The sequence below is a fragment of the Onychomys torridus genome, chromosome 21 (assembly GCF_903995425.1).
Source record: "Onychomys torridus chromosome 21, mOncTor1.1, whole genome shotgun sequence".
NCBI classification, from domain to species: domain Eukaryota; kingdom Metazoa; phylum Chordata; class Mammalia; order Rodentia; family Cricetidae; genus Onychomys; species Onychomys torridus.
The window spans coordinates 28926639-28952929 of record NC_050463.1 but is presented as its reverse complement, the minus strand read 5'-3'; the positions used below and the strand labels follow the sequence as shown (position 1 = coordinate 28952929).

The window sequence follows — 26291 nt, the reverse complement described above, 5'->3', positions numbered from 1 at the left end:
GAAAAACTGGAAAAAAAACAAAAAATAAAAAGTGTCATTTAGTGGTGTGTGCAAAGTGTACTGTCATTACAGTAGTTAACCTTCCTCAATGAATCTTTTCAGTAAAGGCCTGCAATAAATACAAATATTAAAATATTAGTATTTTATTGAATGGAGAAAGTTCATTTATACTGTATTGCTGAATTGCATTGAAAAAGTGAAATTTTCAAAAACAAAACAAAACAAAACAGCCGGGCGGTGGTGGCGCACGCCTTTAATCCCAGCACTCGGGAGGCAGAGCCTGGCGGAAATACTGTGAGTTCAAGGCCAACCTGGGCTACCACATGAGCTCCAGAAAAGGTGCAAAGCTACACAGAGAAACCCTGTCTCGAAAAACAAACAACAACAACAACAACAAAAAAAAGTGAAATTTTGCTTTTACTGATGAGAATGTAAGTACTTTGGGCTGGATTTGAGTGCATATAGAATGTACTTTTCTCCAGTTGATGTTCCAGTGAGCTGGAGATAGAAAATCTATATATTCTCTGCAGTCCTTCTCTCTGTCTAGTCTGTGAATTAAAATAAGGAGATCAAGGCTGGGAGATGATGGCTCAGCATTTTAGAGCAGCTGTCAGGCTCTTCTGAAGGGTCGAGGCTCAGTCCAGTGTACACACATGGTGTCCTAAAACTGCTTGGAACTCCTCTTCTGGGACTCTGCCATTACCAAGAACAGCAGGCAAACATGTTGTGCACAGCCATACATGCAGACAAGACACTTATTTACATATAAAAGAGAAGAAATATGTTTTGTTTAAAGAACATTTAAGCGTCTTTCTTCTGTTTAATATCCTCAAAATTTAACATGATACTTGTTTCTTTTTCTTTTCTTTTCTTTTTTTTTTTTTGATTGTCAAGACAGGTTTTCTTTGTGTAACAGACCTAACTGTCCTGGAACTCACTTGGCATAGGTTACCACTACCTGGAAAAATTTAACGTGATTCTTGTTGAGAACTTTTTCTTCTCTTTTTTTGAGATAGGATTTCTCTGTAAAACAGTCCTGGCTATCCTGTATACTGAAACTCACTCTGTAGACCAGGCTGGCTTCAAACTCAAGAGATCCACTTGCTTCTGCCTCCCAAGTGCTGTGCTCCACCACTGCCTGGCTTTCTTTTTATTTTTTGAGACAGCATCTCACTATGTTGCCCTGCTCTGAGTGATGGGATTAAAGCTTTTTTTGAGGATTTAGGGTTGTCAGTGTATAATAAAAACTAATGATACTGTTATTTTTCTTATGTTCGTATTATATAAGACTATTTTGGTTTTTTGATCATGTGTAAATTTCTTCTATACCAAAAATACTTGTGAACTTGTGAAAAGTAAATGACTCAAATTTTTGATTTGAGATTTGTTTTAGGACCCAATTAGATCTTGAGTATCAGTATCAGTAAAACTACATTGCAGTGTTCATATGTATATGGTGATACTGCTGATTGAACTCCAGTCTCTGAGCCTTTTAGGCAAGTACCCCGACTGAGTGAAATCCCAGCCTTTTTTTTTTAAAAATTTTTTCTTTAAAGTCACACATTGAATATAGTTTTAATGTCAAATTGTGTACTTTAACCATGTACCTCTGTGAGCCTTTTCTTCATCCTGGTGTCTATGTTTGTTTTTTCCTTGTCTTATGCCAGTGAGTTCCTTCGGGGTTACTCCTGCAGTAGGTGGACTATCATCTGGGACAGTTGGGGAAGCCTCGACAGCCCTGAGTTCAGCAGCCCAGGTAGCTTTGCAGTCTCTCTCTCATGCAATGGCTTCAGCCGAGCAACAGCTGCAGGTGCTGCAAGAGAAACAGCAGCAGCTTTTGAAGCTTCAGCAACAGGTTGGAGACTATTTGGCTCTTTGTTCATGCTGTCTCTAAACTTCAAAAGCTGAAAAGTACTGTAAACATGACCATTATTTTCATAAAGGAAGTAGGTTGTTCAATCTGAGCTAATCGTTTACAACAGAAAATTGAGGTAAAGTCTTTGTGATATGGTTAAATGTATTAAAATTATATGAATGCATTTTATTTAATACATGATTGAAAGAAAATGATACTTTTTGTTGAAGTTAATTCTATTTTATGTTAAACACTCTTGAAGAAACATTGTAAAGTTACCAGTTAGTATTTTCATGGAATAGAGAATACAGGACATTAAAAAGACCAATTATTGGTTGGGGATTTATCTCACTGGTAGAGCGCTTGCCTAGCAAGAACAAGGCCCTGGATTCTATCCTTAGCTCCAAAAGAAAACAAAACAAAACAAAACAAACGACCAATTATATTAATTCAATTCTAAGTATAGCAGTAATGATAATATGGTTTATAGATTTAATTGCTGACTAAATGCAAACCTTGCAAATTGCTCTTGAGAACTTAGATCAGTCAGCATTGATCTATTTTAGCAGAACCTGGTTTTATTATTTACATTTAATTGTTCTGCTTACTCTTCATCTTTTGCTCCATTTCTAGTTCCCTAGCATACTGGAAATATTTAGACAATATTTCAAGATGTGTCCTAGTGAGGTAGTACTTCCTGGGTTGTTGAGACCAGTTTCATCTTTATGTAAATAAGATCTAGTTGATCTTGTCTAACTTTATTATATGTAATCATAGAGTGTTCCTCAACGCTTAGGGAGTCAGGATTCTTCTATAGGTGTTGCCTTTGTTTCTTTTACAGAAAGCAAAGCTGGAAGCCAAGTTGCACCAGACAACAGCTGCAGCAGCTGCAGCAGCATCAGCAGCATCAGCAGCAGGTCCTGTTCACAACTCTGTGCCTTCCAACCCAGTGGCCGCCCCTGGATTTTTCATCCATCCATCTGATGTTATTCCACCTACTCCAAAAACAACACCACTTTTTATGACTCCACCACTCACTCCGCCCAACGAAGCAGTTTCTGTTGTGATTAATGCCGAGCTTGCACAGCTTTTTCCAGGCTCAGTCATTGATCCCCCAGCAGTGAATCTTGCTGCACATAACAAAAATTCCAACAAGTCTAGAATGGTAAATGATGTTTTAAATAAATAATAACTTTTCTTTTATAAAATATTTCTAAATGTGTATCAGGAATTGAAACTAGTTAGTTTAATCTTATGGTTAGATGGTTTTTTGAACAAGAGTATTATCAGTACATTTACATTGTTTTCTTCTCTAGAATCCACTTGGTTCTGGTCTAGCCCTTGCAATTTCACATGCCTCACATTTTCTTCAGCCTCCACCTCACCAGTCCATTATCATAGAGCGAATGCATTCAGGTAATTTTTCATTTATAAAGTTGTTTTTCTTTCCTAAGTCTGTTATACTATTATTGGTACTGTTACTGTGTAGTTTCAGCCATGCTTTACTACATATTAAACCCAGTATATTAGACTTTTGTCTCAGAAGTTAAACAAGACTCTTACAAATGAAATTCCATCTTGGTATGTCTAATCCAACTAGTGGTGAAATTTAGGCAAAAATATACCGTGTCTGAAAAAAAGACAGATTGGGACTTTATTAGGTGCATTAGGTGTACTTTTTGTTTGTTTTTCAAGACAGGGTTTTCTCTGTAGCTTTGGAGCCTGTCTTGGACTAGCTCTGTAGACCAGGCTGGCTCGAACTCACAGAGAGCCACCTGCCTCTGCCTCCTGAGTGCTGAGATTACAGTGGTGCATCACCACTGCCCGGCTTAGGTGTACATTTTAATGATTCACTGATTTAATTGTTAAAATATAGTGTTTGAAATAAATATGAGATTTCACTCTATCGCTGACTGCTTTCTAATTAACAGTCTTAAATTTTTTACCTTAGGCTTTCAAAACTCTAGCAGATATTTGTTGATAGATCAAATCTGGAACTCTGACATACTAAGCGATTAGAGAATTTATGAATAAGCACTGATAAAGCTGTTTTTACTTATTTTACTCATTTGTACTTTAATAACTTGATTTTTTAAAGAGAATTCTTTAATCTATTTTTGAGTATATAATTTGGTTATTTGATCTCCTTTTTGGTGGGTCACTTGCTTCTTTTTCCTTCAAAGGAGCCAGGAGATTTGTGACCTTGGATTTTGGAAGACCTATACTGTTGACAGATGTACTGATTCCCACTTGTGGAGACTTGGCCTCCTTATCAATTGACATATGGACGTTAGGAGAAGAAGTGGATGGAAGACGTTTGGTAGTGGCAACTGATATAAGCACCCATTCACTAATTCTTCATGACTTAATACCACCACCCGTGTGCAGATTCATGAAGGTAAAGAATTTCAAGAAAGTAAATGTGTATGTTTGCTATGTTTCTCAGTAATACATTGACATATGGTTAAAGAAGTAAATCTGTATTTTTTCATATATATAGTTCAGATTTTTTTTTTAATTGTATCACATACGTGTTTGCTTACTTTCAACTTTTCATTTCAGATAACTGTCATTGGACGTTATGGAAGCACAAATGCCAGAGCAAAGATCCCACTAGGATTTTACTATGGACATACCTATATCTTGCCTTGGGAAAGTGAACTGAAGTTGATGCATGATCCTCTAAGAGGCGAAGGAGAATCTGCCAACCAGCCAGAAATTGACCAGCATTTAGCAATGATGGTTGCTTTACAAGAAGACATACAGTGCAGGTTAGTGGAAAATTGCTCATATATTATTAAATTATTTCTGTACCAACATAGAAAGGAGAAAAAGGAGGATGAGCATGTGTCCATTACAGCAGGGTTGAAAGCATGAGAACATTGTTAGCTAATTGGTATTATCGTTAACGTTAGTTTTGGTGTTTTGTTTTCTTTTTATTCCCCCCCCCCCCCCCCCCAGGTCCTAACCCATGGCCTTGCGCTTGCATAGCAAACACTCTACCACTGAGCTAAATCCCCAACTCCGATGTTTTGTTTTCTTTAAGATAGGGTCTCTATTTGTAGCTCTGAGGAACCTAGAAGTGACTGTGTGGACCAGGCTGTCCTCCAGCCACAGATTGCTGCCCACCTTTGCCTCTAGGGGATTAAAGGTGTTCTCCACAGAACCTGGCCCAACAATAATTCTTCATAGTAGTTGTGCTTTAATGCATTTTAAGAGATGTGCTTTTTAGTGTGTAGGTACAGAAGAAGACTGAAGGAATGACTTAATTTATTTTTACTCATAGATATAACTTAGCCTGTCATCGTCTGGAAGCTCTTTTGCAGAGTATTGATCTTCCTCCTCTCAACAGTGCAAACAATGCACAGTACTTCTTGCGAAAACCAGACAAAGCCGTTGAGGAAGACAGTAGAGTTTTTTCTGCTTATCAAGATTGTATTCAGCTACAGCTTCAACTAAATCTGGCTCATAATGCAGTGCAGAGGCTCAAAGTAGCCGTAGGTGCAAGTCGCAAGACACTGAGCGAAGCATCAGTTCCAGAAGACTGGATTCAGACGTCGTCCACAGAGCAGTTACGCACCATTGTCCGATACTTACTGGACACTTTGCTCAGCCTCCTTCACTCTTCCAATGGTTTGTATTTGCTCAGTGACTTGTTGAGACTAATTCATTATGTCTTTGCTTGTTTTGTTTTGTTTGTTTTTAAATGAGTGTGTGGTGTTGGGGATTGAATCGACAGTTTATACTTGCTAGGCACATGCTCTTCACTGGCCTCTATCCCCCAACTCTACTTTCTAGAAATTTTAATTTGATATCCTGTTTAATACGTTTATGGAATTTTTGTAGATTTAGTCATTCATTTTCTCAAAGATTTTTGTTGTTGTTGCCATGTTATGCATTAAACCTAGGGCTTGCCCCATGGTAAATGGTGCCTTTCTACTGACTTCATCATCATCTCATTCATTCTAATGTTTCTTATTACTTTTATTAATTTCTTAGATTTGTTGTATTACTGTACATCAGTGTGTGAGTGCTAAAGTATTAAGCATTAAATAAAAGTAGAATAGTGAAAGTATACTGACCTAATACAGTAGTGGTGTTTTTTATCCATGAACTATTTGTGAGTCACTCATTCATGTTTACAGACTCCCTCTAAGTTACCTTTTTTCTCATTTATACCTACTCCCATATTCACCTCAAAGGCCATTTGATAAACCTAACCACAGAAACAAATACAGTTAATGTATGTGTTACCTCATCTTATTGCTGAATATTTTACAGCTAAATTCTCTATAAAAGCAGTAAATAGTCACAGAGCAAATAGAATGCAGTTGTCTGCTGGTTGTTGAGGAGAAGATGTGTATGTAGGTGTACTGGTGTTGAAGCAGCACCATACACTTAGATAAGTCGTTTTGTGTGTTTGTTTCTTGTAACAGGGCATTCTGTTCCTGCAGTTTTGCAGAGTACCTTTCATGCCCAGGCCTGTGAAGAACTCTTTAAACACTTGTGCATCAGTGGCACCCCAAAGATACGATTGCATACCGGCCTTCTCCTTGTTCAGCTGTGTGGTGGCGAGAGATGGTGGGGCCAGTTTCTTTCTAACGTTCTTCAAGAATTGTATAATTCAGAGCAGCTTCTCATCTTTCCACAAGATAGGTAGGTTGGAGAGTGTAAAATTTGTTTACGTGGATAGTAAATATGGAGAAAATATAAAATAGGTCTTCTCTATGGTTTTGGAAGAACTAAGTGAAGGACATGAACTCTAATGTATATTACTTAGTGTAATATATGCTACAACTTGTTCACTTTCTTAGATTTTCTAGATAAATCTATGGGATTTTATAGGTCTGTGTATTATATGATCATGCCATGCCTTGTGTATTAAATGCAAATTTTGAGGCTCTCATAGTGTTCTTAGTTATGTATCTGATTTCTTAGGGGTAGCATTAGGAAATATAATGAATAAGTAGGAAAGAAACTCATATCATTTCTTCTGATAGAAATCTTTTGTACTAACCCTAAAATATGATGGGTTTTAAGAAGCAAACAGTTCTTATAATAATTCAAATGTAAATCTATATTTAAAAGTAGAAAAATTAATTCTTAGTGTTCATTTTCTTTTTATCTGTTCTTAGGGTCTTTATGTTACTTTCCTGCATTGGTCAGCGATCACTTAGTAACAGTGGAGTACTGGAAAGCTTACTTAATCTCTTGGATAATTTATTGTCACCCCTTCAGCCAGAGTTGACCATGCACAGAAGGACAGAAGGTATTCTTTTAAATGACTATCTTTAGTATTTGTAGTTACTAATAGTACTGTTTACATAAAACATTTTTTAAATGTAAATATATTTAAGAAATTAAACACCTTAGAAACACAATCTATATACATGAAAAAGTAAGATATTTATATGCATAACAACTAGTAGCAATATGACCCATGAGGACCAGCAGCGTCCATATTCTGAGCTGAGCTTACTCGCTGTTTGCTTTATTTTTGTAGAGTCATTGTCTTGCTAAGAATGGGGACACTGTTTTCTTTTTTTTCTTTTCTTTTTTTTTTTTTTTTTTGAGCTGAGCATCAAACCCAGGGCCTTGCGCTTGCTACGCAAGTGCTCTACCATGAGCTAAATCCCCAACCCCGACATTGTTTTCTTTTACAAAGAGAAATCTAAGTTCATTTCAAGGCATCGAAATGGGGAAAGACTGTTATTGCATTTTGGGAATTGAAAAAGGAGCTATAGATGAAGACATTAAAAAAGGCTTAACGAAAATATTTCTTATGTATTCCTTTAATAGTCACTGTACACATTTTATTTTTGTGATGTAGCCTTTTTGGAATGAATAGCTTTCTTGTGATTGACTATCATATAGTGTCATCATTCCCTTCCTCCCCCTCCCGCCCCCAGGGTTTCTCTGTGTTACAGTCTTGACTGTCCTGGAACTCCTGTAAACCAGGCTGGCCCAGAACTCACAGAGATCTGTCTACCCTTGCCTCCAAGTGCTTGGATTAATGGTGTATGCCACCACCACCCAGCCCATATAGTTCTTTTCAATTCATTATTCAAGTTCTAAATTTGGATGTTTTTTGTTTTCATTTTAGTTTTCTATATGTTCTGTACCTTGCTTTGTATCCTTTCCTTTGTGAGATTAATTTTTCTACTCAGTTGTGACCATGAATATGTAGTTGTAAGGTATATTGTATTATTTTGGTATTGGTCATGAAACAGTGTGTTCCTTATTTGTAAGATGTTGTCTCAGTTCTCCTTTGGACTCCGATTTACTTGAATATCCCACTCTCATTTCTTTGTAGGAGTACTAGATATTCCCATGATCAGCTGGGTTGTGATGCTGGTGTCCAGGTTACTGGATTATGTGGCCACTGTTGAAGATGAAGCAGCGGCTGCAAAGAAACCTTTGAATGGTAAAGGCAGGGAGAGGTTTCTGACAGGTATCACAAGTTTATAATAATGTGTTGGTGGGGAAATTCAGTGACTCCGCATTTGTTCCTGATCTGGCTATTGGCCTGGAGATACCAGATGTATGTAATTTATATAAAATATGAGTTAGTTTTCTTTAGGAATCTGCTGAAAGATTGAATTTACATTTGTGGACAAAGTCCTTTGTCTGGAAGTGAATTCTGATTAGTCCGTACATCCATAGATTTCACCCCACCCATACTATGTAATATAAGAAGAAGTATATTACTATATAATAAACTAAGTAGAAATGAGTTTAAGGTAAGGGAATTTGTGGAGGATTTTTAATAATTTTGTTTATATTTGAGGTTGTGTTTCTCACGGCCTCCCCTCCCCTCCATTTCCCTGTGTAACAGCCCTGGCTTTTTTGGTAGACCAAACTGACCTTGAACTCCCAGAGATTTGCCTGCCTCTGCTTCCTGAGTGCTGGGATTTAGGGTGTACACTATCTGGAGAGATTGTATTTTATTAACAACATTTCTCCTTTCCATTTTCCCCCAGTTAAAATTTTATTTTAATATAGTCTGCCATTTTTTTTTAACCAATGTTCATTTCAGTTCAGTTCTTATAATTAGCTACAATTGTCCTTGATGCTTAGATTTGTAAATTCCTAATGTTATTATTAATTCTCATTTTTTTATTAGGCTTGGAGCACAAAACAATTTATAAATTAAGAGAAAAAACAAACATACAAGATCAAGTGAATTCTTGCATTTATTATAATTAACAATGATTTTAATAAAAAATTTGAGGCAGCTGAACCTCATGTGTAAATACAGCAAATAGAACTCATAAGTTCTATGAGAAAGTGAAAGAATTCTCAGATGGGAGGAATTTATGTTGGTGTAAAAAATGTGTATATGAATCCATTTCCTCATTTATGGGACAAAGGGGTAAACAATAACATTAAGTTAAATATAACTACAATTTAAAGTTGGACACAGTAAGTTGTGTTGGGAAGTCTTAATTTTTCCTTTTATTGTTTAGCATTAGAGAGAAGGCATGGTGGGGGAGGATATTTTCAGGGTTTAAAGATTTTGAACTAAGACTTGATTAGTGAGTCGCAGAAATTGGAAAATACTTAAAAATTATGCATAAATGAATCAGAAGAGGCACTCTGAATGATAGGATATACCTTTAATTCTAGCTGTTGGGAGACAGAAACATTGGGGTCTCTGAGTTCAAAGCCAACCAGAGCTATACTCATAGTGAGACCCTGTCTCAAAATAACAACAACAAAAATATCAGAGGAGAGGAAAGTGTGGTTTTAGACCAGTTTGAAGGAAAAAGCACTGCAGAATAGTGTGGACATGTTCCAAAACACAAAAATAAAGGTAGTTGTGCAGCCTGCCCTTTGAACTGTTAAACCCATCTTGGCAGCTGTTAATCCAATTAGCTATTTCTAGTGCTTGTACAAAACCTTTTATTGTTATCATTTTTTCTTGTTTAGAACACATCAAAGCTATGTTGTTCAAGATCAGTCCTTTTGTTTGTTTTTTCAAGACAGAGTTTCTATGTGTAGCTCTGTCTGTTGTGGAACTCACCTTTTAATTCAAGATAGGCTTGAATTCACATATATCTGCCTATCTCTGCCTCTTAAGCATTTTAACAGAAAGTGTCTGGGATGCTCAAGAAGAGATTGGATACAGATCTCTGTTGTCAGTCATTTGTTTAACCTCTAGAGAGCTGTCTGTCTTTCAAAAGCTTTGTTTCGTTTGATATATTGTTATATTTTTGTTTTGTGGGTATAGAAGTTACTTTAAAGTCATATTAATAAAAGCTTTTCTTTTCAGGCAATCAGTGGAGTTTCATCAACAATAATCTGCACACTCAGAGCCTAAATAGATCATCCAAGGGAGGCAGTAGCCTCGATAGATTATATTCCAGGAAAATCAGAAAGCAGCTTGTTCATCATAAGCAGGTAATGGTCAGTAACTTTGTTTTAGTTTTGAGACTGTCATTTGGGATCATTGGCTTTAGACAAGCATGGAGCATGTTGCCCAGGGTGTTCCTTTAATTAACACTTCGACAACCTTGTATGTAAAATGGAAAAAGACCTACTTTCCTTAGTTTTGGTATTCTTTAAAATTTGTGGTTCTCTGTTACTACTCTTCAAGGTCTTTGTTTCCTGACTTTTGTCTTTACTCTGGCTGTCTTTACAATGCTGCCATTTACTCTGGTTTTTTTTTTTTTTTTTTTTTTTTGTACAAACCCAGTAACACTTTCCTAGTGGCTTCCAGTTGACCTTTGGATTGAAATTGTTTGTCAGCTGCCCCTCTAACTTTTTGATTTTAATTTATTGAATTTAAGTTTGTGGGCATGGATACCACATGCCCTATATCTCATCCAGGATTTCTGAGTGTGCTTCTTTCTTTCTAAGTTCATATTTTTAGTCTTTTGCTTGGATAAATGGACATATTTTTCTGACATTAGTACATTATCAGTTTCTCAAAGAGGCCTACCATGGTTACTGAGCTGGAATAGCATGCCTATGTCACTGGGGTTCCTAGATTGTTCACAGTCTTCTTGTCATTAATTTGTGTGTTTTCATAGATAGTGTTGTATTTTGTTTCTTTTACTTTTGTGTGGTTTTTGTGTGTACTGATTCAGTAAAATATTGACAGGCAGGTATGTAGTGTGTTTCCTCTTTGCCTCAGAGTTGTATTCTATATCAAGTGTATCAATGCGTTGCCTTGTAGATATTACTTATTTTTACTTTTTATGGAAATGGTTGTTCTGCCTGAGTGTGTATGTCTGGTAACTGAGGAGGCCAGAAGAAGAGGGTATCAAGTCTCCTGGAACTGGAATTACATATAGTTGTGAGCTGTCATGTGGGTGCTGGGAACTGAATTCAGGTCCTATGCGTGAGCAGCAAACTTGTGTCATTGTTCCACCCATAGTACTTTTGTTTTTTCTTGGTTACTATGATTACCTTCTTTATTCTGAAACCTGTTGATTAATCCTATAGTGTTTTTTTTTTTTTAAAGTTTTATTCATCCATCCATCCATCCATCCATCCATCCATCCATCCATCCATCATCTATTATGTATGACTGTCGGCCAGAAGAGGGCACCAGATCTCATTATTGATGGTTGTGAGCCACCATGTGGTTGCTGGGAATTGAACTCAGAACCTCTGGAAGAGCAGTCAGTGCTCTTAATCTCTTAGGTATCTCTCCAGCCCTTGTTTTTTGTTTTTGTTTTGTTTTTTTCCTGGTTTTTATTTTTTGTATTTTGAGACAGGGTTTCTCCGTATAGTTTTGGTGTCTGTCCTTGAACTCCCTCTTAGACCAGGCTGGCCTTGAACTCACAGAGATCTGCCTGGCTCTGCGTCCTGAGTTCTGGGATTGAACGTGTGTGCCACCACTGCCTGCCTAACTCTGTAGTTTTTAAAGATTCATTTTCCCTTTCTTGCTTTGTGCAATATAAAAAGAAAACCCAAATACACACACACTCATCCCTTCTCCTTTTGTGTTCACTTGCACCTCCACACTTCGCTTTCATAGGTGGTCATGTATTAGAAATGTAGTTCTAGTATAGGATATCTGCATCTCTCCAGAATCACTATGTAAACATTATTTACCATGTCATTTTCATCTGAAGAATTGAGTTTATAGAAGTTTAACTTATTTTGAAACAGCAGGTAGTTATAATAATTTTTGAAAAATGTTCTCATTCTTGGTGTGTTTCAAAAGTAGATTATATGCATGAGATGTTCTAGGTGCTGAGTTTGATTTTCAAAAAGAAAATGTGTCTTTTCCTTTCTCCCTGAGGAAGTTCGTTCTTTCATAGTATAAACTATATCCTTGATTGTGAGTTCGAGTGTTCTGTATTGTGTTTTTTTTTTTGTGTGTGTGTGTATACTGACTGCATATGCGCCTTTGAGGTAAAAAGGGGGCATTTAATCCTTTGGAATTTGATTGTGTATAGCCAGTAGCTTCAGGGAACTGAATTTGGGTCCTCTAGAAGAGCAAGCAGTAGTAACCACTGAGCTATTTCTCCAGCCAATTTACTACATTTAAAAAAAAAACAAACGTGTGTGTGTGTGTGTGTTTCTGTGTCTGTGTCTGTTTGTCTGTCTTTGTGAATGTATGACTTGTAAATACAAGTATATACAGAGACCAGAAGACAGTGTTGATTACCTAGAGGTGGAGTTTATAAGCCACATGGCGTGGGTTCTGGGATCTGAATTTGGGTTTTCTGGAATAACAACATGTGATTTTTAATCCACTAAGTCATCCTTGTAGCCCTGCAATCCTATCTCTCCTAAAGATGAATGAATGAATGAATGAATGAATGAATGAATGAATGAATAAGTAAAACAAGCTGTGTCTGGGCCTGGGCTCATGCTTGGTTCAGAAATTAAGAAGAATCCTTGCTGGTTTTCCAGAGGATCTCGGTTTGATCGACACATTCTCATGATAGATTTTTGCATGACCCCAGTTCCCAAACATCCGGCACCCTCTTCTGACATCTTGCTGCCCCTGCAGGCATACATGTAATGCAGACACACACACATACACACACACACCACTTATAGCTGTAGCTATGTTGATGGTTGTACTATGATTTGTCAGGGGATGCTCTTTTTGGGAAATACACTGTTTAAGTATTTATGGTGATGGAACAGCAGTTGCCATCTTAGTCACAAATAGTTTGGAAACTATGTATTTGTATAAAGAATTGAAACTAATTTAAAAAAAATTAATAGTTCTGGTTTTTTGTTATAATTATTACATATGTTAGTCTATAACCTTTTGGGGCCAATTTCTGAAACTGAATTGTTATTAGTTTAGAGTTATTCAGTTCATTTTTAAAAATAATATAATGTTATATGTTGTCCTAAGTCCCTGACTTTTTCCTTTAGTTCTTGGCATGTTCTCTCTCTGTCTCTGTCTCTCCCTTTCTCTTTATGTTTTTATATGGATAAATGGGGAAGCTGGTCAACACATAAAATCGTTACAATTAGAAATTGTTTTCTCTCTCATCTTTCTGTTTGTTCTTGCTACAGACTGGACTGTGTTTTACTCCTGTTATTTTTGTTTTGTTCTTTTCTTTTTGTTAGTTTCTTTTTTTTTTTTTTTTTTGAGACAGGGTTTCTCTGTGTAGCTTTGGAGCCTGTCCTGGAACTTGCTCTGTAACCCAGGCTGGCCTAGAACTCACAGAGAACCACCTAGCTCTGATTTCCGAGTGCTGGGATTAAAGGCTTGCGCCACCGCCACCCAGAGAGCCCTGTTATTTCTTAAAACCGTAGTTGAATCTTTATTTAAGTGGAAAACACTGTAGGGCCAGTGAAATGGCATAGGGGTAAAAGCACTTGCTGCAAAAGCAGGATGATTTTAGTTCAAGGGGGGAGAACAGTCTCTATATAGTGTGTGCTACACACACTTGGGCACACACACAAATAAAGAATATTTGAAGAAGCTATTAAACAGTAAAATAGACATACTCAGAGATGTATTAATAATATTTACTACTATAAAGTGAAATTCCCATAAAATTGAAGCTAAGAATTCTTCATCAATAAAAAATATTTTCCAGTATTGGAAAAAAAAATCAGCTTCTATAAGGAAGTTTTCTAATTACCTTCTTTCTCCCATGTCTAAGGAACTTACTAATATTCAGTGATGAATGGAGAGACAATGTTTTCCTTTAAAAAAAACATTTAAGTTTTATTACTAAGTTTTTCAGAGGATTAGTTATTTTGAAGTGTGAATTCTGTAAGAAGTATAATTATTTACATTTTGTTCTTAACATTGATATTTTTAAGATTAAGTTGTTGATTTATATTTTAAGCAACTTAACCTACTAAAGGCAAAACAGAAGGCCTTGGTGGAACAGATGGAAAAAGAAAAAATACAGAGTAACAAAGGCTCATCATATAAACTTCTGGTAGAGCAAGCAAAACTAAAGCAGGCGACCTCCAAGGTAAGATCATGTAATCATGGCTGTAATAATGGTTGTTACTATTGTTACTATAATAATGATTATGTTTGTTCTTGTCAATACTCAGTATCAGAATACTCAGTTTTAATGTAGGAAATGTAGACTTCACTACCTAGTACAGAGCTTCAGAGTGGCTTTGAGAGTAAGTTGGAGATAGAATGATTATTGTGCAGTATTAGTTGTTGGTCCTTATACATTGATGGTTTTGTCTATTTTCATGGATCAAAAAACAGGTTATGAATACCATCTCCTTATCCTTTTAAAGACAGCTAATATGGAAAGTGCTTGTTGACATTTCTTTGTCCTTCAATTATGTTTTTGGGAGATTTAGATTTGGAGTTAAAACTTGTTTGTATCCAGTGTTGCATATTTCTCAAAAACTTTCTTTGCCACATCAGTTCTAGTGATTTTTTTTTTTAATGTAATTAAAAGGTTTTTTTTCTCATGGTGACATTTGCCTATATTCTCAATATTTAATAGGTTGTAGCAGGTGGATCACAAGTTTAACTCCACCTTGGACTACAAACAAGACTATTGTCTCAAAATAGAGAAAACAAGAAAGACTCATTACATTTGTTTTCATTAATCCAAAATTACACGTAACATTGATTTTCAACTTTAAAGTTTTCAAGATTTTGTAATAATTTAAATCCAATATTTTGAAGAGACTTTATTTCTATCCAGATTGCATTAATTATTCATTGTATATTTTGATAACATTTGTTTTAAATACTAGATTTAATCTATGTTATGGCCTTTGTGCAGTTTTGTTGCATATCATGTTCTTTAAATAGGAGATGATTATTATCATTCAGTTTCGATTGCTGGTAGTAGTTTTAACTTTTAGGTAGGTGTGATGATGGTTCAGAACACCTGTAATCCCAACATCTGTGACGAAAGGCAGAAAGATCACAGGGTCCAAGGTCATTTAGGGTTGAGGCTGTGTCAGAAGAGACAGCTGTTTCAGACAAAACATCATCATTTTTTCTTGGGAGCTTGTGATTTATATGAAAGTTTTGTGCATTAGAAATTTTCTGTTGGATATTTTCATGTCACAGGAGTACATACTGAGAGGCTTCCATTCAATAAACATTGCCCTAAATCATGTACATTTCTGTATGCAGCATTTTAAGGATTTGATTCGCTTGCGCCGGACAGCAGAGTGGTCTCGTTCTAATTTAGACACAGAAGTTCCGACGACAAAAGAGAGCCCTGAGATAGAACCTCTCCCGTTTACTCTGGCCCACGAGCGCTGCATCTCAGTGGTGCAGAAGCTTGTCCTGTTTCTCCTGTCCATGGATTTCACATGCCACGCAGACCTCTTACTATTTGTCTGCAAGGTAAGTCAGTCATGATACAGGTTTTGTTGATACGAAGGAGCAGAGTGATTTATTTTCCTTGATTTTTAAAAAATACTTTCCCCCTATTCCTCAGAAAATCAGATGCAGTTTTTTATTTGAGGGTTTGCCTAGACAATAGTATTGACTTTCATCCCAAGACTCACTTGTTGCTGGGTGATGACTGCTTTAACTATGTTAAAATACTCAGACTAGCCAGGCGGTGGTGGCTCAGGCCTTTAGTCCCAGCACTCAGGAGGCAGAGGCAGGCAGATCTCTGTGAGTTTGAGGCCAGCCTGAGCTACAGAGCTCATTCTAGGACAGCCAAAACTACACAGAGAAACCCTGGCCCCAAAACCCAAAAAAACAAAACAAAACAACAACAACAACAACAAATGAAAACTTGAGGGTTTGAAATGTAGATAATTTGGGTGTGCCTATCTTTAATCTATTAATTCATATAGGAAATAAGTAAACATAAATGAGATTAATAAATAACTTTGAATGCTATGATTCCTTTCCTGGAATTCATTCATTCATTGTTTATTTGTAAGTATTCATCCAGATTTAAAACAAGATGCAATCTGGGTTTGGTGGCTCATGCCTTTAATCCCAGCTGGCAGAGCAGGCAATGAGTTCCAGGACAGCCAGGGCTACACAGAAAAACCCCGTTTTGAAAATAGTAAATGTAAAATAAAACCAAATACAGTATTTATACCACAATATTTCATTGTTTTCTTTCATTTTAAATAACTTGATAAAAATCATCTACTTTGAAAATTGTCATTCAGTGTTATTATTATTATTATTATTATTATTAAATTTAGCTAGTATTTTCTTTTATTCCTTTATTTTTCGAGACAGGGTTTCTCTGTGTAGTTTTGGTGCCTGTCCTGGTTCTCGATCTGTAGACCAGGCTGGCCTGGAACTCAGAGATCCATCTAACTCTGCCTCCTGAGTGCTGGGGTTAAAGGCGTGTGCCACCACTGCCTGGCCAATTTTACAACTATTTAAGCATGTGATTTTATGTGTTTCAGGTTCTTGCACGCATTGCAAATGCAACAAGGCCAACTATTCATCTGTGTGAGATTGTGAATGAGCCACAGCTGGAAAGACTGCTGTTGCTTCTGGTTGGAACTGACTTCAATAGAGGAGACATCTCTTGGGGTGGTGCTTGGGCTCAGTATTCGTTAACCTGTATGCTACAGGATATTTTAGCAGGTTTGTTAGGATTAATTTTTCCTATGGTGTGTCAGAATTAGCTTATCTTGCTAAAGTAATGTCTAAAGGAAATTATAAGAGATTTCCTAAATGTATAAATGTTGCAGTAGTAACTATTTAAATTCTTATATTTATGATGACGGAGCAGTAGTTTTAATAAATTGCTAGGTTATTAGAATACATTGGTAGGGAAGCCCATATTTCATTATTACCACCAATGCTAATGCTGCTCACTAGTTCTTCTGTGACCTTAAGAATCCAGTCTGTTAGCTTCTTCATTTGTTATAAACGAGTAATAAAAACATACGAATTATTAAAGTGGTTAGGACTATCCCCTCCAATCCAGGAGAGTTGTTGGCTCCGGTAGCTGCAGAAGCGATGGAAGAAGGCACAGCGAGTGATGATGTCGGTGCGACAGCTGGTGACTCTGATGACTCCCTTCCGCAGTCTTCTGCTCAGTTGCTGGAGACCATAGATGAACCTTTGACACATGATATCGCAGGTGAAATTAAATTATATTTCAAATAGCTCTTCTGTCCTTGAAATGAAAATAGGTTTCCAGTTGAGGAATGTTAATGGCATATAAAATTAAATTTTGTATTTTTCTGTTAGGCTTTTAAAAAACAGGAAAAAAAAATTTTCCCCCAAGACGGGGTTTCTTTGTATGACCTTGCTTGTCCTAGAACTAGCTCTGTTGACCAAGTTGGTCTCGAATACAGGCCACCCACCCTCTGCCTCCCGAGAGCTGAGATTAAATGCTATCATTTGATAATATTCTAAGCATTTTAATTTAGTATAATTTAAGTATTTCTTTCACTTTATAACATTAAGTATTTTCATATATTATCTTAGTTTCTTTTCTGTTTCTGTGAAAAAACAATACCCAGACTAAAGAAACTTAGGAAGCATTTGGGACTGACAGGAGGGTTGGCTCAGCAGTTAGTTAGTTGCACTTCCTTGGTTCCCATTACCAACAACAACCAACTTCAAGACTCTGACATCCTTTTCTTGCTTGCGTGGTCACCAGTCATGCATGTGGTGTGCATAGATTCATGTAGACAAAACACTTACATCCATAAAATGTCTAAACATAATGGAAGTGTTTACATTTTTCTACAATTTGTGGTTTTCTTTCATCACTAGGGAAGTCATAGTGATAAACTTGTTAAGCCGATCACATCACATCTGGCAGCAAAGATGTATAGTGCCCTCTTTATCTTTTTTATACATTCCAGAATCTCAGTACAGTTAATGGTACCACCAAGAGTGTTTGAGCCTTCACATCTCAGTTAACACAATCCAGAAAATCTCTCACAGTTATGACTAGATGTTTGACTTCCAGATGATTCTAGATCTCAAGCTGACAGTTGTGATTAACCATCACTTATTGTTGAAGAAAATATTATAAAAATACTCAGTGATGAAGACAAAGTTGAAAGCTCTTTAATATCCAGATATTGGGATATTATATATCTTTTTCTTTTTAAAATCTGTATTTGTTAATTTGCATGCAGGATCCTTTGTGATCTGGATAATCCTTTGCAAAAATGAATTTTGTTTAGTATTGAACATACACTCACACACATACGTTTAACACCCTGCTATCACTTTCAACTTCTTGTTGTTCTTTAGTCCTAGGTTCCCTCATAGTGCAGTCTTTTTAGCAAGTCCTTCTTCATTTGGAAAGACTTCTTTCTTTGCATACAGTTCATGTTTGCTGTCAAGAGGCTTATTGTGTAACAGTAGAGTAGGACCTTTGCCATCAGTATGCTCTGTTAGCTAGCTGGTCATGTTGTAGAATGCTTAATTACCATGCATCTCTGCCTCTAACCTTTTCTTAATCTAGTAAGGGTATTTTATTGATCTTTATATACATATAAAGAAACTAGTAAAGGCTCCCATTTTCTGGCATTCTATAAAGATATATTTATTGAAAAGGAAGGATAGAAAAGTAATCAATGCAAAGGGTAGAAACTATTTAAAAATTGGAGACATCTGAGAGCAAGGTAATTTCTAATATATAGTAGATAAGTAAATATTTCTATAATTTAATTATTTCTTTGCTTTAGCCTGTGTACTCAATGATTATTACCTGTAGTGATAGTTGAATACCAAAAAAGTATGATGTGGTAGGTGTAACAAATGATATTAATCCATTTTAGATATGCCAGTAATTATTTTGAAGTGTAAAATTTATGCCACTTACTTTAAGAAGGGCAAATAATGTGGTCTTCTCACTAGGAAATCAGATATTGCATTGCTGTTTTCCAAGTGTGCAGAGTGATAAATATGCATGTTGATTAATACTTATATATAAATATTTTGAAGTGTTTATGTGTATGTTCTATGCAAATCAAATATTTAGTTCAAAAACAAAGTAGTATTTTGTTTAAATTTCATGTAATACACTCTTCAAGTGATATCTTTTTTACTTATTTGAAGGTACACCTCCTCTCTCTTCTTTGGAAAAAGATAAGGAAATTGACCTTGAGCTACTTCAAGATCTAATGGAAGTTGACATTGATCCTTTAGATATTGATTTAGAAAAGGATCCTCTTGCAGCCAAAGTTTTTAAGGTATTTTATATTAGAATAATTTCATCTTACATGTTTTGTCTAGTAATTACATGAAGGAGAAAAGCTATCTTAGCTAGGTTTTTCAAACTAAAAACAAGTAAAGAAACTTCAGAGCTAAGATAGACTGTGTATGAATAGACCTTGACAGATCTGTGTAGAGGCAGTGCATAGTTTCCTTTAAAAGCACATGGAATTTCCTATCAAATGATTACATCATAGGACCCAAGTGAATAAACACAGCACAAGAAAACCTGATATAAATTCTTGTGTTTTATCAGACCATGATGCTGTAAAAGTAGATTGCCATATAAAGAGAAACTGTAGAAACCACAAAAATACTTGGCACTTAAATGCATTTTTGAAAAAACAGTGGGTCATGCAAGAAATCATAGAGGAAATAAAAAATTCATAGTGACCAATGATAGTGAAAATGCGTCCTGTCATAACCTCTGAGATATAGCCAAGGCAATTCTAACAAGAAAGTTTATAACAGAAAATACTTATATCTTACAATATTATATATATCAAATAAATAGATAACCTAGTAATGCATCTCAAGGCTCTCAATAAAAAATAGTCAGTCCTAAACATAGATGGCAAGAAACTAAAGAAATAGATATTAAAAGAAAAATTTATAAGTGGGCCATGGTGGTGCACACCTTTAATCCTAGCACGTGGGAGGCAGAGGCAGGCAGAGGCAGGTCTTTGTGAGTTCAAGTACAACCTGGTCTTCAAAGTACCAGAACGGCCAAGGCTGTTACACAGAGAAACCCTGTCTTGAAAAAACAACCAGTATATAGAATCAACGAGAGTTGAAGCTATGAAAAAGTTAATAAGCTGGCAAACCCATAGCTAATTTAACAGAGGAAGTAATGAGGAAAGCCATGCACGTTGCTCCCAAATTCATTATTCCCAGCTCATTATTCAGCATATATATAGTACATTAAGCTGCAATAAGTATTTTGATACTTAAAAAAACAAACAAACAAAAAACAAAAACAGTGTCAAGGGTGCTGGAAAATTGACTCAGCAGTTAAGAGCATTGGCTGCTCTTCCAGAGGACCTGTGATGATTCACTACTATACGTAACTCCAGTTCTAGGGGACCCAAAGCCTTCTTTGGTCCTCTTGGTTACCAGGCTCACATACAGTAGACAGAGATATGCACCAATGCATGTAATAAATATACTTTTTATAAAACACCTATTTTTTAATACAATTAAACACAATAAACATACTTAAAATAGTAAATGACAATATTTTCATTCCCAGCACTCCTGTGATGGAGAGAATCAATTTCTTCAAGTTGTCTCATACTAAATAAACAAATTTCTCTCTCTTTTTAATTTTTTTAATTTTTTTTTAAAGACATGGTTTCTGTGTGTAGCTTTGGAGCCTTTCCCAGAATTCACTCTGTAACACATGTTGGCCTCAAGCTCATAGATATCTGCCTGCCTCTGCCTCCTAAGGGCATAAACAAATTTCTAAAGTTTTCTTTCTTTCTTTCTTTCTCTCTCTCTTTCTCTCTCTCTCTTTCTCTCTTTCTCTCTTTCTTTCTTTCTTTCCTTCCTTCCCAAGATGAGATCATTGCTGTCATTGTTTCTTTGATATTCTCCCGCAAATTTTAAAGGATATGCAGCTGTATAATACTTTATACAGTTACTGCTCTTTGGGGTACATAATTTTTTAAAAAAATTACATATACAGCATGTATGACTGCTGGCCAGAAGAAGGCACCAGATCTCATTACAGGTGGTTGTGAGCCACCATGTGGTTGCTGAGAATTGAACTCAGGACCTCTGGAAGAACAGTCAGTGCTCTTAACCTCTGAGCCATTTCTCCCGCTCCACATAATTTTATTAATGGTGCTGGTTGCCTTTCAAGTTCTGATCCGCTAAGTTATTTTTATGTTTACCCATTGAAAAATGAGTAGAATATTACTGAAGAATTTTGTAAATTCATAAGATTCCAACCATTTTGGGACATTAAAAGAGGGAGAATGCTTATTTTGTAGACTTATTCCAGTTCAGATACTACAAATTTTTTAATTTGTTAAAAATATTAACTTTTCTGTTTTTTAAAGCCTATAAGCAGTACCTGGTATGACTATTGGGGAGCTGATTACGGTACCTATAATTATAACCCATACATTGGAGGTCTGGGGATGCCTGTAGCAAAGCCACCGTCAAACACAGAGAAGAATGGATCCCAGACTGTCAGTGTTTCAGTATCTCAGGGTAAGTGTGTATAGGAATATATTAAGGCATATACTAAAAACTTTGTGAATTTTGTTTTCCTTTCAGAATTTGCATTTTACTGCTATCACTGGTGTGCTGTCTTTACCATTCATAGCTATTTCTGTTAGCATGCTTGGTGGTGGTGTCGTCGTCCTCCTCCTCCTCCTCCTCCTCCTCCTCCTCCTCCTCCTCCTCCTCCTCCTCCTCTTTTTCCTTCTTCTGTCTTCTGTCTTGGGTTTCTCCATGTACTTTTGGTTCCTGTCCTGAATCTCAGTCTGTAACCCAGGCTGACCTCAAATTCAGGGACCTGGCTGCCTCTGCCTCCCCAGTCCTGGGTTAAAGGCGTACGCCACCACACCCGGCTCTGTCAGCACATTTAAAGGCCTTTCACTTATTGATGGTCCACTCTGGTTTCTCCTTCAGAGTAAGATTGACCCTAAGCTATTTAATGGTTATTTGATGTGTGAAATGGGAATACGTTCTTTTACTTTGTTGTAATTCTTTTACTTTGACATATTAAGTATATCATTTCCTCCTTCCATTTCCTCTGCTATTACCTCCCATACTCCTGCTTGCTCTTTTTCAAATTCTGAGCCTTTTTTTCATTCATTGTTCTGTAGAATGTCACTTGTATGTCTGTTTTCAGGCTATTGGTAGATTTCATGGATGTAGCTTCTGACATTGCTAAGGAGACACAGTGTCAAAGCAGATTCCCTACTCCTTTGGCTCTTAGCAGTTCTTCTGTCTGCTCTTCCACAGTTTCCTGAACCTTGGGTACAAGTGTAGTGTCTTGGTGTATCCATTGGGATTGGGCTCCACAGCTCAGCATTTGATTGATTGCGGTTTTCTGTAATGGTCTCCATCTGTTGGAAAGAGAAGTTCCCTTGATGGGGTGAAGACTCCACTTACCTAAAGGCATAAAAACTAATGTTTAGATTGTTGTCAGGGATTGTGCTGATTTAGAAAAGTGGTGGTTGCAGATTGTTCTTCAAAAACCATGACTTTCCTAGTACTTAGTTGACTAGGATTCCAGCACCAGGCATGGTTTCTCTCTTGTTGAACAGACCTTAATTACATTCAGTAAGAGGTGCTGGTTACTACCAGTCTATGCTTGTCACTCCTGTACTCTTAGGGTTATAGCACCATTCTTGGTATTACTGTAGTTTATGGGCTTCATGGATAGATAGGACTGTTGCTTTCTTCTTTGGAAGCTTACATGACACTTTCTGGTACCATGAAAGCTGGACCTCAGGGAGGAAGTTTTAACGTCAATTCCAGTTTAGGGGGTCTCTGTATCCTGTTCTGAAGTGTATGATATCTTCAGCAATAGGATCTTAACCTTCCACATTTAGGGACAAACAAGGGCAGTAACACCAGCATGTTTTGGGGGGTTTTGGATAGCCTTGAGTAACAGCTCAAAAGACGGCCTCTAATGTCTGCTATAGGGGTGTTTGTTATGTTGCTTTGGCTCTTGGAGGATGTATTGTCTTAGATCAAAAAAAGTATGTTTTAACAACATATACATCTACAGAACTGAATTTGACCTCTTTATAAAATGTTTTTTTTTTTTATACTTAATTTGTATGTGTGTATGTTACCTATTTGTGTAGACAAGTGTGTGTGTGTGTGTGTGTGTGTGTGTGTGTGTGTGTGTGTATGAGGGGAGGGAGGCTGAATATTTTATACATAATGTTTTGTTTAAATTCTAACATGGTCCTTGATTTTCTATTTTAATCTGGTGCCTATTATTTTTAATATCATTTGTTACTCATTTGTTTTTATTGTAAACTGTAGACATAGTATTTATTATACACACACACACACACACACACACACACACACACACACACACACACATATTCCACTCTTCCCCCACACCCCTACTCCTGAGACAGAGTTTCTCAGTGTAGTTTTGCTGCCTGTCCTAGAGCGCTCTCTGTAGACCAGGTTGGCTTCGAACTCACAGGCTGGCTCTGCCTCCTGAGTGTTGAGATTAAAGGCATGCATCACTGCCGTCCAGCCTATTTTCTTATTTTATTTTTTTAAAGATTTAGTTATATATGTATACAGTGTTCTGACTGCATGTATGCCTGCATGCCATAAGAGGGCAACAGATATCATTAAAATGTGAGCCACTGTGTGGTTGCTGGGAGTTGAAGTCAGGACCTCTGGAAGAGCAGCCAGTGCTCTTAACGTCTGAGCTATCTCCCCAGCCCCCAATTTTGATAATTTTCATGTATAGTTATTAAATATATTCCCAAAGTTATATTATTTATTTGGATACGTAAATTGTCTCAAATATGACTAATAGGACTCCTTTAAGTGGCTTCTTATGATCTATGCTAAGTGTTCAATATTTTTTGAGTATTTTTTTAGTTCTTGTGCAAAGTAAGATGCCTTTGGTTCATCATTTACTGCTTTTGCATGTACCTGCGAGTTAGTCTTTTCTATAATTAGTAGTGTATTTTAAAAATTGGTCTAAAAAAACCAAGATTTGGACGGAAGTTAGTACTGTCTTAGTGTGTGTCTACACATTTATCTGTGTCAAGTGTGATAAGCTAACATTTATTTCTATGTCTGATAGTTCTCTTGAATTTGTTTTGGTTTTCTCCTCTTGTTTTTGTGGGCTGGGGGAAGGGAGCCATCTCCCATTTTGAATGTCTTTCCATCTGTTGTCATTGTGTCACTTACTTATTCTACCTGTCTCTGTACTGTTTATTTCCCATCTTTATCTGCATGCTCAGATGTTTTCCTGGTTTAGTTCTAACAACACCACAGTCTTTTTGTGAAGTCAATGCCTCGTCAGCCCTTTCTGGGACCAGATGCTGCCATGGTTTCTGTAGTAGGAAGTACATGAGTAATAACTGATCAGATATCTCTTTTTTTTTTGTAGCGTTAGATGCTCGTCTAGAAGTTGGCCTTGAACAGCAAGCAGAACTTATGTTGAAAATGATGTCTACCCTGGAAGCAGATTCCATTTTACAGGCGTTAACAAATACATCTCCTACTTGTAAGTTTGATTATTCCTGAGTATCAAATTCTACTCAAATTCTGTGTCTGTTGTTAATTGGAAAGAGCTTAGAGTATATAGCATACAGCATATGTAATTTGGTAGCCTGTTGTTAAATAAGACAATGTGGACATTTTGGGCGCATGCCAAATATAGTTCCATGTAAATTCAGTCTAAACACATAAAGTATGTTCCTATTTTTGTGCTGTTATGAGGTTGAGGGAATTCTATATAATTCATTACTTGCATTATACATCCATGACACAACTGACTTTAAAAATTTTTTTTTAAAACATTACTGTCTTCATACACACATATATGATGATAACATTCCACCTTATTTTTTTAAATGAACGTAATAATTTGCAGTTATAACCATTTTTAAGTTCACAATTCAGTGGCATTCATTACATTCAAGATCTTAATTATACTCATGATATTAATTACATTTTTTTATTCATTGATTACATTCACAGTATTCATTCAATAACTATTTAAAATATTTTTTTCTGAATAAAGCCTTTTTATTCTGAAATACTGGGCTGGAATGTATAAATGAAATGTCAGCTAAAGGTCTCCTAACTGAACCCCAGAATTGAGAGACATTACATTCTACTATTCAGCAAAAGGAAGGCAAGTTTTTTTCTAATGGTGAAACAGGTGGTCTGCCAGATTTGGCCATTGCTAATGTGGATGAACACTGCTATATTTTCTCCTGTCAGGGAAGTGCATGTTGAGGAATACCCTGCTCATCACAGACAAACATGTTTTTCCCTTGGGTATACACACCCACTTCTTTTTCTCTTAGGTTAAATGAGTAAAGAACTGTAGATGGTTGGAAGTGTTGTGGGCAATCATGTATCTGTGAAGAGAATTCAGATATAGTTTGACTCATGAATTTGGGGTTTTAAACCTTCCCTATGTAAATAAGAAGTTTACAATCTGCATTTATTTCTTGCTCACAGAAGGTGAAGGAATAAAAGGAGAAAATCTTTACTATTACAGAAAATACTGTGTATTATCTCATCTAATACCGGAACCTCTTATAATAGATCCAGTCCCCTCACAATATGAGACAGTGACATATTCCCCCAATTCCTATTTTATTATTTGATATTGCTTATTTAAATTTATTGGCAGCCTTTTTACAATAATGTCTGCTTTGTTAATCATCTACACTTGACTCCTGTCCTGCACCAGGCTTATCTCTTTTTAGTGTAATAATACTCTGAATGTATGATAACATTTTCCATAGTGTTCTTGTGTTTTCTGCTCCCAGTAAATATATTGGGTTTTGTTGTTGTTGTTGTTTTGTTTTTGTTTTTTGATTTTTCGATACAGTGTTTCTGTGTAGCTTTGGAGCCTGTCCTGCTCTGTAGCCCAGCTGGCCTCCAACTCACAGAGATCCGCCTGTCTCTGCCTCCTGAGTGCTGGGATTAAAGGCGTGTGCCACCACTGCCCGGCCAGTTTTTTTTTTTTTTTTTTTTTTTTTTTTTTTTAAAGCTATTGTGTGATCTGATCAGCAAACTTTCAAAAGCTACAAAGTTGATTCTAAAGTGCAGTCAAGGTTAAGAATTAATGCACTACAGGCTTGTGGATCTAGGTCAGTGGCAAAGCACTTTTCTAGAATG

The 26291-nt window shown here is 36.4% G+C and overlaps 1 protein-coding gene across 11 annotated transcripts in view; it reads left to right on the top strand.

Moving 5' to 3' along the window:
- Window positions 1-26291, top strand: part of Birc6 (baculoviral IAP repeat containing 6) — a 185646-nt gene that overhangs the window by 80471 nt on the left and 78884 nt on the right. For 6 of the 11 annotated variants that reach the window (XR_004943402.1, XR_004943403.1, XM_036171149.1 and 3 more), the window contains 17 exons: window positions 1668-1855; window positions 2697-3020; window positions 3172-3271; window positions 4039-4253; window positions 4418-4626; window positions 5142-5488; window positions 6292-6511; window positions 6991-7124; window positions 8169-8306; window positions 10128-10255; window positions 14131-14262; window positions 15405-15620; window positions 16655-16838; window positions 17185-17340; window positions 19281-19414; window positions 21497-21650; window positions 24544-24660. Coding sequence is in view for 9 of the 11 variants with exons in the window: in XM_036171149.1 (XP_036027042.1) it covers window positions 1668-1855; window positions 2697-3020; window positions 3172-3271; window positions 4039-4253; window positions 4418-4626; window positions 5142-5488; window positions 6292-6511; window positions 6991-7124; window positions 8169-8306; window positions 10128-10255; window positions 14131-14262; window positions 15405-15620; window positions 16655-16838; window positions 17185-17340; window positions 19281-19414; window positions 21497-21650; window positions 24544-24660 (3096 nt within the window). In the remaining 2 variants the exon portion in view is untranslated. The remainder of the gene's footprint in view (window positions 1-1667; window positions 1856-2696; window positions 3021-3171; window positions 3272-4038; window positions 4254-4417; window positions 4627-5141; window positions 5489-6291; window positions 6512-6990; window positions 7125-8168; window positions 8307-10127; window positions 10256-14130; window positions 14263-15404; window positions 15621-16654; window positions 16839-17184; window positions 17341-19280; window positions 19415-21496; window positions 21651-24543; window positions 24661-26291) is intronic. The other 5 variants (XM_036171155.1, XM_036171154.1, XM_036171152.1 and 2 more) reach the window with 3 other exon arrangements.